The 15,985-nt window shown below is 30.0% G+C and overlaps 1 protein-coding gene across 11 annotated transcripts in view; it reads right to left on the bottom strand.

Annotated features, from left to right (window-relative positions):
• The window catches only part of LOC143075549 (uncharacterized), a 127,177-nt gene that overhangs the window by 105,635 nt on the left and 5,557 nt on the right, over positions 1 to 15,985 (bottom strand). Inside the window, exon 1 of one of the 11 annotated variants that reach the window (XM_076251010.1) lies at positions 12,642 to 12,668. The exons of the other annotated variants lie outside the window; for them this stretch is intronic. Coding sequence (XP_076107125.1) covers positions 12,642 to 12,653 — 12 coding nt within the window. The 5' untranslated portion in view covers positions 12,654 to 12,668. Of the gene's footprint in view, positions 1 to 12,641; positions 12,669 to 15,985 lie in introns of those variants that run through there. 11 annotated transcript variants of the gene reach the window in all.

Below are 15,985 nucleotides of genomic sequence, written 5' to 3'. Positions count from 1 at the left end.
TCCGGAATAAAATGGGTAATCTTAATATAACTGTTATCATATTCAATAATACTTGTATTGTAATCCAAATTTGAGGATAACTGGGAGGTACATTGGGGGGAATTTATTTTAATCTTAGTTATGAGCCATACATGTACTTTAAGGCTTTCGAATATAATTTGCGTGAATCAGATTTATAAAATGCAGTTTTAATTACCTAGATAGTAACCTTAATCTTAAAAAAACACTAAAAATATTACGTGGCTTTGTTTAAATATACTCGAAATTATTTTATGTGTTCATGGTTTCCTAGTTAAATCGAAAAATAAAGAATGTGAAAAATTTGCAAATAGATATATAAACTACACATAAATTCAAACTTAAGGTGCACAGATTTTCTTCTCTTCTTGAGATTTCAAAAATTACCATTTTTGGTATGAACTGGTTTTATTTTCATCAGACCTTACTTTTTGTCACTTAAAAATAAGATGTGGTATATAGTACCTGAACGGGACAACTATAAAGCCACCATAGACAACAAAATTAAAAAAAAAAAACAACACTTGAATTTTTAAAGTATATTGAAAGTACCAATACTTAATATCTTAATCAAAACTTTTCAACAAAAAACTTAATTGATCAGACATCTTTTCAAAACAGACATTTGCTGAAAAAAGATTTCTTTCAAAAAAATTCCTTTCTTCCCAGTAACTTAAAATTCAAATATTTGGATATGATCTAATGATTGAATTTTCACATAGGCAATATCTTCAAAGGCAAAAACTGCATTTCGCAATGGCCATTTTCAGACAACAACAAAATGTACTCTTAATTGATAAAATGGAAAAAATAAATGATTTTTTTTAACTTTGTGATATTGCACCTTTGGTAGTTTTAATTTCCTAAAAAAATTACAAATATTATATCTTCCACTGAGACTAAGATGGTGTAAACTGTTACAGGGCTTTCTTGTTATGTGTAAGCCTACTTATATACAACTCGTCTTAACATCAACCCAACAATGTTAGATCTGTAAATTTGCTTTCACAATTTTTGTTCTTCCCTTGCCGGGATTCGAACCCATGCTACTGAGATATCGTGACACCTAATCACCTGCACTGCAGCCATCCAGCTAGACCACACGACCACCTGGGCTTCACAATAATAAAGCTTTCGGTGGCCGTGTGTTACCTTTCCTCGTCAGTTTTAATTTAGCGTTGTACTACAGTACATGATATATAAGGCATGGAGATGTTATTGTTACAGATCAGCTCAATTATCTATAGTAAAGGATCCTACAAATTAATGCAAGATACAGTCACAGAATATATATAAGGGGAGTAACTCAATAATGCACATAAATAGTTGATACAGTCACTTTACAAAGTCTGTATTAGATTAGTTACCAAACTTTATATGAAATAAAGAATAACATGAACAGATGTATCCCTTCAAGACACAACTGAATGATAAATTGACTAAGCAACAAGGTTTTCATAAACAACTGCTATACCATGCCTATAAATAATATGTCATTTCAAATCCAACTTACTTTAAAAGTTATTGTTTCCTTTCAGAAATGATTCAGATTTGTTAATTATTTGTGTACTAATTCGCTTGTTTTTTTTAAGCACTGTCTGACTATTAACCTACCATAAAGACAAAGCAAGCACATGTCCCTTAGGCCATTGAAAACTAATTTTTGTCTATAATTTTCATCTAGAATTATAACATTAATCTATCATCATTTGTCACAACATGAAAAAAAAAATACATTTTGTTTTTTTAGGTTAAGTTCTCAATTAATTTTTTGTATGACATGTTTAAATATAATTTGTTACAAGTCAACAACAATGAATGAGCGGGAATGAAAAACAAAAGTTTTTAAGTACAGAATAAATTTCAAAAGATAACAAAGCTATTTTAGTAATGCTGAGATATCCAAATTAACAGTAGGGACCATTATTCAACTCAGAAATAAAATATTTGAATAAAAATCAATTCTGATAACATTTTTTATTTCCACACTTTATTTGGATACATGTGAAATTATCATATAAACTTCTTGTCTGTTGTTTTTTTAATGTTACAAAAAAAAACAAAAAATATAAAAATGGTTGAGCTTCAAGTTAAACTGACCGTACTTTTCTCTCTGGCCAGGTGATTAGGGTTAAGCCTAAATTTATCACTTGGGTTTGTAATTTGTTCTTTTAATCTCCATAAGCAAACATTATAAAACAAAAAATAAACAACACAAAAAAAACTATGAAAGGGAGATAATCGTCTTCAGATTAACAATTTTATGTACTTGAATAAAAAGAAGACTTTTAAAGAGCATTAAAATGACAGGATGACCCAATAAATATGCTAACATCATCAAAAAAATAATTGAAGTTGTCACATTATTAATTACAAATGCTAATTTAAATCATTTTTAATTATAAAATGTCAGAAGGATGACGTCTCAAAAAAGTTAAGGACAAAATATCAAAGTGGGAGGCAGGGAAGATGACACTTATTATCCAAACTTCAGACTTCATAAACTGAATACATGAATTTGAATGGAACAGATTAAAAATTCAAAGATTTTTAAAATTTAAATTTGTAATCAAATCATTTTTATATAGTCATCCCCGGTAAACTTGTATCTCAGTGCTAGAATAAATACTATTTCACTGGACTAGTGCCAGAAATTTAATTAACTGTTAATAATTTGTAATCAAAATTACTTTGTTTTGTTATCGAGTTCAGTCACTCGGATAATATAAACGTAATTTTTGTCAAATACTTGACCCTGATGAAATCTTTGAGACTTTGTTAAACAATCGAATAGAAGGAACCAATTCGCCTTTTAAATCGCCAGGTTTGGACCTATTGGTTAGCGACAAAAGACATTTAAAGCTATTTTAAAACAATTAGACATGTTTAATCTAATATTTGAATTTAGAGCATGGCATTAACTAATCCAAAAGATGCCGATTGCTTCATTTTATAAACATTATAAATCATTTATACATTTTTACAACTTAGTTTACGGCAAAACTGTTGAACTTTTGACGGATAAGATCTTGTGCTCTTATTCATATTCAAATATTCAGGAACATGATCACCTTAAGATACTTATATTTCATACTCTTCCCTAAGTCACTCATATCATAGTACATATATATATATTTTTCAGATATACTGTTTGCAGTTGTATGTTACCAAAAAAAATCATTTGTAACAAAATGTGAACAGTAAGTCCATTAAAAAAACAGTCAGAATACTCTAAACTTCAAATTATAAAAATACAAATATTTCTCTTGGTTGGGGTTTTTAAAACTTTCATTCATTGAGTTTTTAATCATGATTCTAACTTTCAGATAACATTGAAATATTAAAATGGTAGAAAATAATGAGTTTTCTAGGAATTTGAAATTTGTGGATAACTAAAACAATGAATATTTGGCCACTACAAATAAGAGCATTTTCAAAGTATTATGTCATAATCCTTGTCTAGCAGAGTTGCAAAATTGCTGACATTATCTGTCTTCTTATGGTATATAGATAAAGGAAGATGTGGTATGAGTGCCAATGAGACAACTCTCCATCCAAGTCACAATTTGTAAAAGTATACCTCATCAATTTAAAGGTCAAAGTATGGTCTTAAACATGGAGCCTTGACTCACACGGAACAGCAAGCATATGTGCATCAAAAAAGTTATGTATTATAGTAAATCTTCATATTAATTTACTTATGTAGTACTTATTTATATAACTCTAAAATCCAGAGTATAAAATAAAAGTCTTAATACATTAATGAAAGACAAGACACTCTGTTGAGCATCCTAAGTATCAAATTGTAGGGCAATTTCTATCTTCTTTAGGTGGTACCCAACACTTTCACTAAAATTAATTTGGCTCGTTTATTTTTCCTAAAAGTTTTCCAAAGTAATAGTATTTACTTTGATCCTTTGACAAAAATATAAAAAAAATCAAAATGTTTGAACTAACAGTTTTGTCAGAAAAATTACACTGGTTATATAGTAGTTTGACAAACACCAATTTTGATCATTGAGAAGCTTAATATTCCTTTTACAACACAATGTAATTAAAACGTTTGACTGACTTTACACAGATATCTCCCTGTAGTGTTAGGTACCACCTTAAATGTTCTGTAATAGATAGTCAGCCAATTATGCTTAAATAATTCTTAAGACATTAGGTATTAAAAGAAAGATTTTATGGAATCACCACTTATCTAACCATTAACCTTAAATATTCAATAAGATTGAAATTCACAAAATTGGTCCTTTTGACCTTTTATGACCTGATAATAGCGAAATTGACCTAATGTTTAGATTTGGTTATCAAACAATTCAATTAGAAAAACTGTACTAAATTTGTCCTTTTGACCTTTTATGACCTGATAATAGCAAATTGACCTGATTTTAAGTTGTGATTATTATCAAACAAAGCATAACCCCTTTGGGTCATCCAGGTGTCGTTATCAACATTTACTGTGTAATATGTTTGGCTTTCATCATATTAGTAACATATCCTTAAGCTCTGATGGGGACCTCAGACAAGGTTATAATTGTTACTTCATGACAGTCACCAATACTTTTAGGCTTATGCAGAGAATAATTTCATAAAATCTTAATTTCACTCATCTTCAATCATTTAGATACAATTTATGCCCCCTCAAGGGTTCTGACCATTCAATGCAATGAAGTGCAATGCCAAAAAGTAGATAATCTTTAAATATAAAATCCCTCCGTTGTATAATATCAGAATTTTTCTGCATGGATTCATATTAATACATTTTTGTACTGTGATTTTTTTTTTTATTGATAGCTAGGGCCCAGTTCACAGCTATATCATTTCGTTGGTTCCATCAACCATGAAATTTAGTATTCAAAGAAATGTATGTATCTAATTTTTTATTCTACATGTGTGAATTTTGATACAATGTACTATTGAAAGAATTCGAACAAACCAAGTTTTCAAAAACCGTGAAAATTGATACCCTAATTTTTCAAAAGAACTTCAAGAAAAAAAAACATTACCATTTCTTGTCCTTAAGGATGTACTAAGGTGAGGTTTTGAAATTTGTGTCAAATGTTCGGACTCCTTGGTGTTTTTCCATACAATACAATGTAAAATATTTTGCCCCATAACACCCATTTATTTTTTCATATAAGACTTAATAGCTCATGAAAGGTAATTTACCAAAATTGACGAAGCTTCTTAATTTTCTTTCTTTTGTTTTGAGACCTAATAATACCAATGCAAATATAAGGTAAAAGTCCGAGTCAGCCTTTTCCCGCCATATTTTAAATCTCAAATATCTCGAAAAGGAGGTCCATGACCTATCAATATTTTTAGCTTATTTTTATCCTTAATTGATGCTCTACCAGCTTATATTATCAATTTTAACTTCTTAATTTATTAATTTTCACCTAACCTCACCTAAGTACATCCTTAATTGTTCTAAAAAAATGTACTTGTTCCACATCTGAGACATGCACACATTAAAGTCAAAGGTAAGTCACCTCTAAAAAAAACTGTCAGGTCCGAAAACCAGAGCAAATTTTCAAAAGATAGTTGTCACAATCTATCAGGGATAAGAAATTTAAAAAAAAATATTTGTGTTGTATTTTTTTTCTAGTAATATAGATCGATAACCCATTTTTATCTCACCCCTTTCTTATGGCCTTGTGCCAATATTTATTTTGGAAACAGTATCATATATAGTCCAAACTTTGAGATTGAGAAATGATGTGACACATCTCCAATAATATCAATGATTTTATTAATAAATATTGACTGTTTATATCAAATGTTCCACTTCGTGTCAGAAATTAATGAAAGTTTATCATTAAATACAAAAATAATATTATTTATTGTCAATTAATAATCATTATTCTGATAAGATTGGGTAAAAAAAAACCTGTCAGCAGTCACCCAAAACAATTAAGTAAATTAATTAGACAACTTGATCAAATAAGGTACTTTATTGTCTTTTTTCTGTTTTTAAATAGAAATCGAAAGGTATAGAGTTCAGGATGAGATGAGGGTGGCTTTTAACATTGACTACCAATGAGGGTTTTGCACGGTCAGTTTTTAGGATGCAATCATTCAATAACGCATGTATTGTAAACAGTTAAAATTTTTGATTTGTATCTTTCAATCCCATTCATAAATTTCGAACTATTTGTGATGAAATATAACTGAGTTTAATCACAGGTCAATAATAAAAAAATCGGTGAATTTCGGTGAATTTAAATATGTAAAAAATACCCGTAAACTTTGTGAATTTAAATATGTAAAAAATACCTGTAAACTTTGTGAATTGGTATTTTATTGTCTTTTCTCTCTCCTCTCAAATAGAAATCAAAAGGTATTATAGAGCCCAAGCTTTAAAAATGCAATAATTATCTATCAATCCCTTTAGTATAAATTTTCAAATATTTGTGATGAAAAATAACTGAGTCGAGATTTTTTAATATTTGAGAAATACATGTACCCTATGAACGTAGTGAATATATATCTTACACCTATCTTTCTACTCCTACTTATCAAAAATGATATTTAAATTACCCCATATAATCATGGATATACAGTGATTCATAATAAACCTTTAATAATTTTGGTATTAAAGAACTGTTAAGATTTCTTATATCTGATAAGGTCATAAAATTAAAATATGAATTATAAATATAGCATTCCAGGGGTCTATCCACTCATAAGTTTAAATCTCACACATAGTCTAACCATCTTCTATAGGTGTGATCAAAAGGACAAAGTGACTTTGGGGAAAGGTTGGTAGAGAATATTTCTTGCAAATTATCAGCCTTTTTTGTTTAACAAAACAAACAATCTATGAGTGATATATCTCTCCAAAAGTGGTTTGGTTACAAAGTGCAAACTCTAGGTGTTGTTTGGTTACAAAGTGCAACCTCTAGGTGTTGTTTGGTTACAAAGTGCAACCTCTAGGTGTTGTTTAGTTACAAAGTGCAACCTCTAGGTGTTGTTTAGTTACAAAGTGCAACCTCTAGGTGTTGTTTAGTTACAAAGTGCAACTTCTAGGTGTTGTTTAGTTACAAAGTGGTGTTGTTTAGTTACAAAGTGCAACCTCTAGGTGTTGTTTAGTTACAAAGTGCAACCTCTAGGTGTTGTTTAGTTACAAAGTGCAACCTCTAGGTGTTGTTTAGTTACAAAGTGCAACCTCTAGGTGTTGTTAAGTTACATAGTGCAACCTCTAGGTGTTGTTAAGTTACAAACTGCAACCTCTAGGTGTTGTTTGGTTACAAAGTGCAACCTCTAGGTGTTGTTTAGTTACAAAGTGCAACCTCTAGGTGTTGTTAAGTTACAAAGTGCAACCTCTAGGTGTTGTTTGGTTACAAACTGCAACCTCTAGGTGTTGTTTAGTTACAAAGTGCAACCTCTAGGTGTTGTTAGGTTACCAAGTGCAACCTCTAGGTGTTGTTTGGTTACAAAGTGCAACCTCTAGGTGTTGTTAAGTTACAAAGTGCAACCTCTAGGTGTTGTTTGGTTACAAAGTACAACCTCTAGGTGTTGCTTAGTTACAAAGTGGTGTTGTTTAGTTACAAAGTGCAACCTCTAGGTGTTGTTTAGTTACAAAGTGCAACCTCTAGGTGTTGTTAAGTTACAAAGTGCAACCTCTAGGTGTTGTTTAGTTACAAAGTGCAACCTGTAGGTGTTGTTTAGTTACAAAGTGGTGTTGTTTAGTTACAAAGTGCAACCTCTAGGTGTTGTTTAGTTACAAAGTGCAACCTCTAGGAGTTGTTTAGTTACAAAGTGCAACATCTAGGTGTTGTTAAGTTACAAAGTACAAAGTGGTGTTGTTTAGTTACAAAGTGCAACCTCTAGGTGTTGTTTGGTTACAAAGTGCAACCTCTAGGTGTTGTTTGGTTTTAGTATGGTTGTGTTGCTGTCTCTTTGACCTAAGCTTTACCTCAAATCTCCTTTTTATTATATTAAAACTTAGCTTTTCTCATCATTTACCACATATATAATCAATATTTACATCTGCAGTTATTCATTTACAGTCACAAAACAAAGTATCACATTACTATAAAAATTTAATATCATCCCCATGTAACGGATAGAACATTTCCGTTCTCCTTATAAAACCAATGTGCCAGAACAGCAATTTCAATGAAGTTGAAATCGATTTAACTTATTTTTTAATTAATACTGTAACAATGCATTAAGCATTCTATTCCAAAATTTGCCAAAAAAATATTGTAAAATTTATTTTTTATTTCATACATTGTGAAGAATCTTCAAAATCTCATGTAGCCTTAATTGATTTCCTTTACCAGGGAGGTTTTATATCAAAAGTGACTGACTTCCGTTAGCTGGAGAGTCACCATCATATTAATTAAGTATTTCTTTACAAAAAAACCTCTATGTTCAAACATAAAATGTATGTAAAAGAGTACTTTTATCTAATTAAAAGTATAAATTTTTTATCTAATAACTTCAAAAGACCAACCACTTATTATTTTAACTTGGTGTTGTTTTTTTTTTTATATAAACAGAACTCAATGATGAAAGACTCTGCCTCTTAATTTGATAAAAAGAATATACCAAAGATTCATGAAAATTGCTCAAAGCATTTTTGAGTTATTGTACAAATCACTGGAATAACCTCCCCCTTCTTATGAATAAAACCCCTTATTTGATAGAAACCATTCCCCAAAGTTTGATGAAAACTAGTTAAATCAATTTTTAGCTATTTTCCAACATGTTGACAAAGGACAGACAGACAGACAATGGATACCATATTATGTCCAGTAAACAGGCGTATAAAAACTAGCAACATACTATGCTTCTTAACCTTTTTGCATAACATCCCAAATCTCTTAATAAAATGTGCTAGTATGCTTTTCTACATCACCAATTTTTTTTTTTTGAAGTGGCATATTACAAATAATATATTATATCTAACACCTTAATATGGGCTATCATTGTAGCAGAAACATAATAAGTAGGAAATGCGTTCCTGTTTGCCATTCAATACAATTGTTTTTGCTATAGTCTTCATATAGTGGCTATATTGTCTATTGTCCAGATTGCCATTACAATAAAATGGTTTGTTACTTTCTAAATCATGTACAGCAGATTTTGACCCTTGTTACCTGTTGCATCTGCCATTACAATAATTGGTAATAGGCTGCTTATCAAGACCATCTACTTTTCGTAGGTCAATAACTATAATTGTTTTATGACTTTTATATCCTACCAATAAAGAAGTCATAAAACACCTTGTTAATCAATAAAACTTTTACTAACATCCTTCAAACAGTCAGGTTGATGAGAAAGAATCAATTCTCTAGGAAAAGATAAGCATGGACTAAATTTTTAATCTATCTCACTCACTCAGTGAGAAAATGATAATTTACCTACAGACCTTGATGACAGATATATATCAGAAAAGAAAAAAAGACTATTAAAGTCAGAATGTCACTACTCCAAATAATCCACTCAAAGCCATCCTGACTATATACCTGACTACCTCTTCAAATCTACCTTCAAAGCAGAATGATCCTAGACTATACAAGACATCCTGACTATATACCTGACTACCTCTTCAAATTTACCTTCAAAGCAGAATGATCCTAGACTATACAAGACATCCTGACTATATACCTGACTACCTCTTCAAATTTACCTTCAAAGCAGAATGATCCTAGACTATACAAGACATCCTGACTATATACCTGACTACCTCTTAAATTTACCTGCTATGAGGGTATCAGATCCTTAATTCACAATAATCCATCATTTTAACTTACATCGTCTCCAGTTTGCAATGTCAAATTGCTGAAAGCTTCTCCGCAAAAAGTATTAATGTTTCACATTTATCCAAAGTAAGAACTATATATTCCATAGATATATAGACCCAAACTAATTATAAAACTGAAAAATTACACTTAATAATCACTTCCAGTCTGTTTAAAATAGATTAGCAAGGCAAAAATCAAGTCAGTGCTTATTGATTTTCTCAGAAATTTTTATTCCATCTTCACATTTTTTTCTTAATTCCTTTATAGAGATTTAAGGTATATATATCATCTCCAACTCAATAATTAACTTGGACATACCTGTACATGTAAACAGTATCTAATTCAATTCCCAATCAACTTAATAAATGTCAATCCATCAACATCTTTGTTACATGGTGTTAATGAAATTACTTTTTTTCAATTATGGGTGAGAATGTTTCATGCAAATACAGTTTACGTATAAAATATTCACATTCTCGTACTCCGTTGGGCTAATTTTAAGTCACGCTACAATTTTCTTCTCTTCTAAGCTCTATAGTCAGGTATCTCGGTAATTAAAGGTAACAAATGAAGTTGGACATTTTAGGCGGGGGTCACCAGAGTTTAGATTTTATCATGGATGGTTTACAGATAAATGTCCACTATATTCCGCCTGGCTGGACAAACTGAATTATCAACCATTGTCCGATTGGTCGGAAGGTGATAAAGATTACAAGTGATTCATAACACATTAATTAGATTTTTAGTCTATTCAAAAAACATTAAATTAAAGTTTATTAAAATTCTGACTTTTAAACAGTATCATACTATGACCATTGTCAATATTTAAGTTAGATTACAAGAGGTTTGTTTGGCTTGTTATTTAAACCAGTAAACATGGAGAACAAAACTTTTGATGCCGTTATCAATCAACACAATTGAAAAACCAATAAAGAGAGCAAATACAATAGTTTATAGTCTTTTATGACTTATTAGCATATGGGGTCTGCTTATTGTTGAAGGCAGTATTGTATCCTGCAGTTGATTACATACCCGTCATTTGATTTATTGTGAATAAGTTGTCTCATTGGCTATCATCCAAGACATCTCTTTACATTTAAAATACATGTTGCATGAAGGAATTACTTTCCCAAAAGTTCCAAACATCAGGCAAAACAAAAAAGTATGTGTGTTTACTGCCACATGCTGAATAAAATCAAGGTTGGTAGGTAGGGGTATTTTTATTTTTTTGTTTTTGTTTACCTGGAGTCTATGGGAGCAACATTGTGACTTTAACAGTGCTTAATCAAAAATGGCCAAAAAAACTTTAGGGTAGGGGTACAGCAAACGCACATACTTTTTTGTTTGGCCTCAGTGCAAAATTTACTTCAGTTTACTGCATATATGATGAATCTTATTATTTTTTTTACTTTTTTTCAAAAAAATTTGTAGAGATTTAAAAGCTATTAAATAAAAATGCATTTCTTCAATTCTTACTTTAAAAAAAATATTTTAAAATAGCTGATTGCAATATTCCGTATTATATTATTGAGAGTATAATCAAATGCCAATGAGACTACAGCACAAAAATACGGTTTCCAAAAAGTTAGAAATCATTTATATGACAATTAAACAAATTGGCAGCTGCTTAATATGTCCAACAGGACAAAGAGAATATTTTAACATGTTAGTGAAATAAGTAATAAATTAATTTTATTATGCTTTAACATACCACCATCTGCAGTATTCATCTAAAAGTAAAGTATACTTTTTCTTAGGCCATTATTTTACTACAATTTGTAAAGGTAAAATATTTCACCAGGTACAATACAAAATAAAATGTCCTTCTTACATATTTTTTGAAGGTACGAAAACTTCAAATTGACTGCCGTGACACGTAAGTAACTTACAAGTACTAACAGACATAATGTTAAATTCTAAACTTAGAATTTGCACACTTCAAATGTTCTGAATATGTGTTAAGGACTGAGAGGACAGCACCTTAAACCAACAATTGATAAAAAAAAAAAATTATCTACTTGTAAGTTAATCCTCTACTAGTTAGAGTCCAACACTTAGTCATTTCTAATCCTCCAATTTCAAGTTAGAGTCCAACAATGGAAAGCCTTCAAACTAGAAAATAGATCAAAATGGACACAATGTCTAGACAAACTGTAACTAAATAAATGCAGATGACATCCCATATAATCCTCTTAAAAAAAACGACAAACAGATCATGTTAATTATTAAGCAACAAAAATGTCCCTCCCACTATGTCATGAGCACAAACATTACTATTTAGAAACACAAAAAAAATTGGATTCAAAATTTTGAGAAATTAATTACCATGATCTTAAAAATTAACTGATGCATCTATGATTTCTAATAAATTTATAAAAGCAATAACTAGAAAAACATAGATCAAATTGAACTCTTGGAAGTCAGTGAGTCAATCAACTTGTGAAGTTATATTTGGATTGGGTTGAATTTCCAAACTCAAAATTCACTGGATATTTTTTTTTAGTGTGAACTAATTTTTAATGCCTAATTAACGGACCTTAATTTTAGGAATACTTGTTGTCAAAATTAGCTAGTTGAAGTCAGTATTATGGCTTAACCACAAATTTAAATGTTACAACGAAGTACAAAATTTCTTACGGCTAATTAATATGCAGACTTTGGCAAAACAAAGAAATCTTATATCCACATAAATGCAAGTTTATGTCAATCCACAAAAATTGGTACCAACGAAAATAAATGAATCCACAGTAATATATATATCACTTTCAGGACACAATCAAAGCATTAAAATATTAAATATAAGTGCATGTACTGCATATCGAAGTACATAATAGAAATTAGACAATTTTAAACATATCATACCTCCTCATCCATTTGAATATTGTAAAAGTACCAGTTTGTAAATTTAGTTTATAATCCCGATTTGGCTGTAACACATGTTAGTTCTAAGTAATGCCATAGTACATACATGTTATCCACTCTATCTACAGTACTATAATAGTCCACCTTAAACTTAGTATCTAGTGTATTGGACTTATCTATATCTTGGACACTATTATCAGGTACACGAACCCAGCTTAGTCATAATATCACACCAATCAAAAAGATGCTTCATTAAGAAAAATATCACTACAATCCCCCCCAGAGAAAAAAGATGACAGACAAACATAAGATCTTACACTTGTTATCAAATTTTACTACGATACATATAAATTAATAATATAACTTGCCTTTGGTCATTTGTTTTATCGTAAATAATAATATAACAATGTCAAAAATTATTAAAACATACTACCTGACAAAAAAGCCATAGGTTTTGTCCTTAAGATGCAGTCATTCCACATTTATTTTGAAATTTCAATTTTGTTAAATCGTAAATAATAAAATACCAATGTCAAAAATTATCAAAACATACTACCTGATAATAAAGCCCTAGGTTTTTGTCCTTAAAATGCAGTTATTCCATTTATTTTGAAAATTCTAATGTATATCCTTTGAAATTAATTTTACACTAATTAACACCTAATACTACTAATATCGTAAAACAAATAGCGACTTGTCAAGACAAACAAAACATTAAAGTAATTACACAGGTAAACATCAAATCAAAGCTTGTGTCTTTAACACTTTCCGTCCTTTTGTTGTTTTTAAATGGTAATTTATCTAATATCGTAGTATGTATATACGCGTCAAATGAAGCACGTAAACGCAAAATTTAACAACCGACTCGCTCAACTGAAACTGGGCAAATCGGCAGACCATTGTAAAAATTTACCCATACATCATGATGCTATCTAACTAACAATTCACAGTAGACTGTGATATTCAAATGAGATTATAGGAGTTAAGTGTTTTATACTTATAAGTATATACTTAGACCGTTAATGACGACAAAACCACCCTCAACTTTGAAGTTCGAGATTTCATAACTTCTACTATTACCATTGTCAGATCAACTTTCATATCCTTTTTTACTAGAATGAAAAGTTGTAATTATGCCAAATAAAAATGAAATTTTAAACCATTTAAATATTTAACCTATAAAATATTGAAAATTTGATGCAAGGTATGTAATCATCTTCTTGCCTTACAATTTTGAATGATTTCATTTTGATTACTTTGATCATCTCTATAATGACAAGGTTTTTCCGATACTTAAGCTTGTACTTTTCAGGTGAATGACATCAAAATATTACCTCGGTATAGAACAAGATCCTTAGTATATAATAGATAATCACAGGGTGTAAGAAAATTGAGAATGAAAATTGAGATGTCTGTCAAAGAGACAACAACCAGCACAAAGAGCAGAAAACAGACGAAGGCCACCAATGGGTCTTCAACACAGCAAGAAAATCCTGCACATAGATGCATGCTTCAGCTGGCTATTGATATTGATAATGGATGAAAGCAAAGAAGGTGCAATAATTACAAAATAAGGAAATTTTGTAAAGTCACTACTCATAGGGTCAAAAATGTCAAATTCAGGAAAACTAGTGAATGAGTTAAAACTTTCATGCATGTAATTCCCCCCTCCCCCCCCTCCTCAAAAAAAAAGTATTCTGAGCAAATTCAAATATAAACTTATAGAATATAATCCTTGGTTGTTAAAAAAAAACTTTTAAAAAAAATGAAATTTAACAACAATCTTATTCAATATTTTTTGTTACTTTCTGAACTAAAAATATTTAAAGAATGTCAAATACATCTTTTTATTCTTCGTGAATCAGGTTTGAACAGGACTGTTTGCTATACAAATCTATGACTAGTGAAGCAACTTTGCTCAAAGCCAAGGTAATTAGTATTGAAAAGTCATCGTGACCACTTTGTTTCTCAAACAGTACTTATAAATACATGTATATGACTATAACAACTTGGAATGTTTGCTATCTAGCTTATTAAATATGCTAGTTTGTCGATAACATCAACATATCTTACCTATAATACATACTAGGTAAAATTTGTCTTACATAACAATGTTTAAATAGCATAATATTATGTTAACATGGGTCTAGGTGTATTAAGAATTCAGTCCCATCAATATAGACCCCTGGGAAAACATTTCTTTGTTGTGGTACATAGCTTAGAGGCTGTAAGCAACCTAGATATTTACTTAAAAGTTCAGAGGCTACCCTTTTTACATGTATCTAATTGTACAAATATGAATTTAATCAACTATACCTGTCGTTTCACCCTTCAAATCAAAGAAAAACTATTTAATTTTTAAAATGCAATTTTATTTTTTATGGTTAATGGCAAAATTTTTAAATTGCCATAAAATAAATATTTTCTTTGATGGTTAATATTCATAAATTGTTGGTTAATGAAACTGAGTGTATGAAATGTTGCAATAAAAATTGATGAATCGTGTGTCAACTGGGAAATAGTCTGATGAAAAAGAACACTTTTGCAATCAAATATTTATTATTTCTAAATGCAAAACAGGGATAAACATACATTTACACAAGAATTTAATATTGAATGTAAAGCATAATTCTGATCTATTTGCAGAAATTTACATTTATAAACTTTGAAATGATTATATTTCATTCCTATAAAATTTTAATGAAAAAAATTCTTGAAATGTCATTATTTCTGTGTCTATGTACAAGCATAATTGATTAATTGTAGGTGCTTAAAGCAACTTTCAGCACTTTTGGTTTTCAAATGTTATTGGTGGTGGTCACAAGCCTAAAGGCCATGACATTTAGTAGGAATTCTGTCAATAAAGATCTGAGTCAAATGCACCCGTGCCACATGCAAGAAATGTGACAGTGGGATTAGCCAGAGTAGGCTTTTTAAATGACACATACTCTTGTTTTAGAGTTTTGTTATTTTAAAAAATTCAATATTTATAAAACCAAAGACTTCTTTTTAATGGTCATCAATTTACTGTAATAGCCTGTCATTTGGCATCTATCAATTTCAATCAACATATTAAAGGGAAACTTCGCAAAAAAATCAAAAATTGATATTATGTTCATTTGGTATAAAAATGCTCAAATTCATAGATATTAAAGTTTTATTCCGCTAGATAAGCGATCACCATCGATTTTAAATTTAGAGTATCAATTCTCTGCGATCCGCCATTTTGTCTTCTTTCCCGATTATAAAAACGATATGTCTATAAACCACAAAGAAACAAAACTACAGTAACCGATGTTGTCGTAATTGCGTGTCGATATCTTGTCAATCGTACGGTTGTTTTA

This window comes from Mytilus galloprovincialis, chromosome 5 (genome assembly GCF_965363235.1).
Source record: "Mytilus galloprovincialis chromosome 5, xbMytGall1.hap1.1, whole genome shotgun sequence".
Lineage (NCBI taxonomy): Eukaryota > Metazoa > Mollusca > Bivalvia > Mytilida > Mytilidae > Mytilus > Mytilus galloprovincialis.
This window is presented reverse-complemented; position numbering and strand designations above follow the sequence as displayed.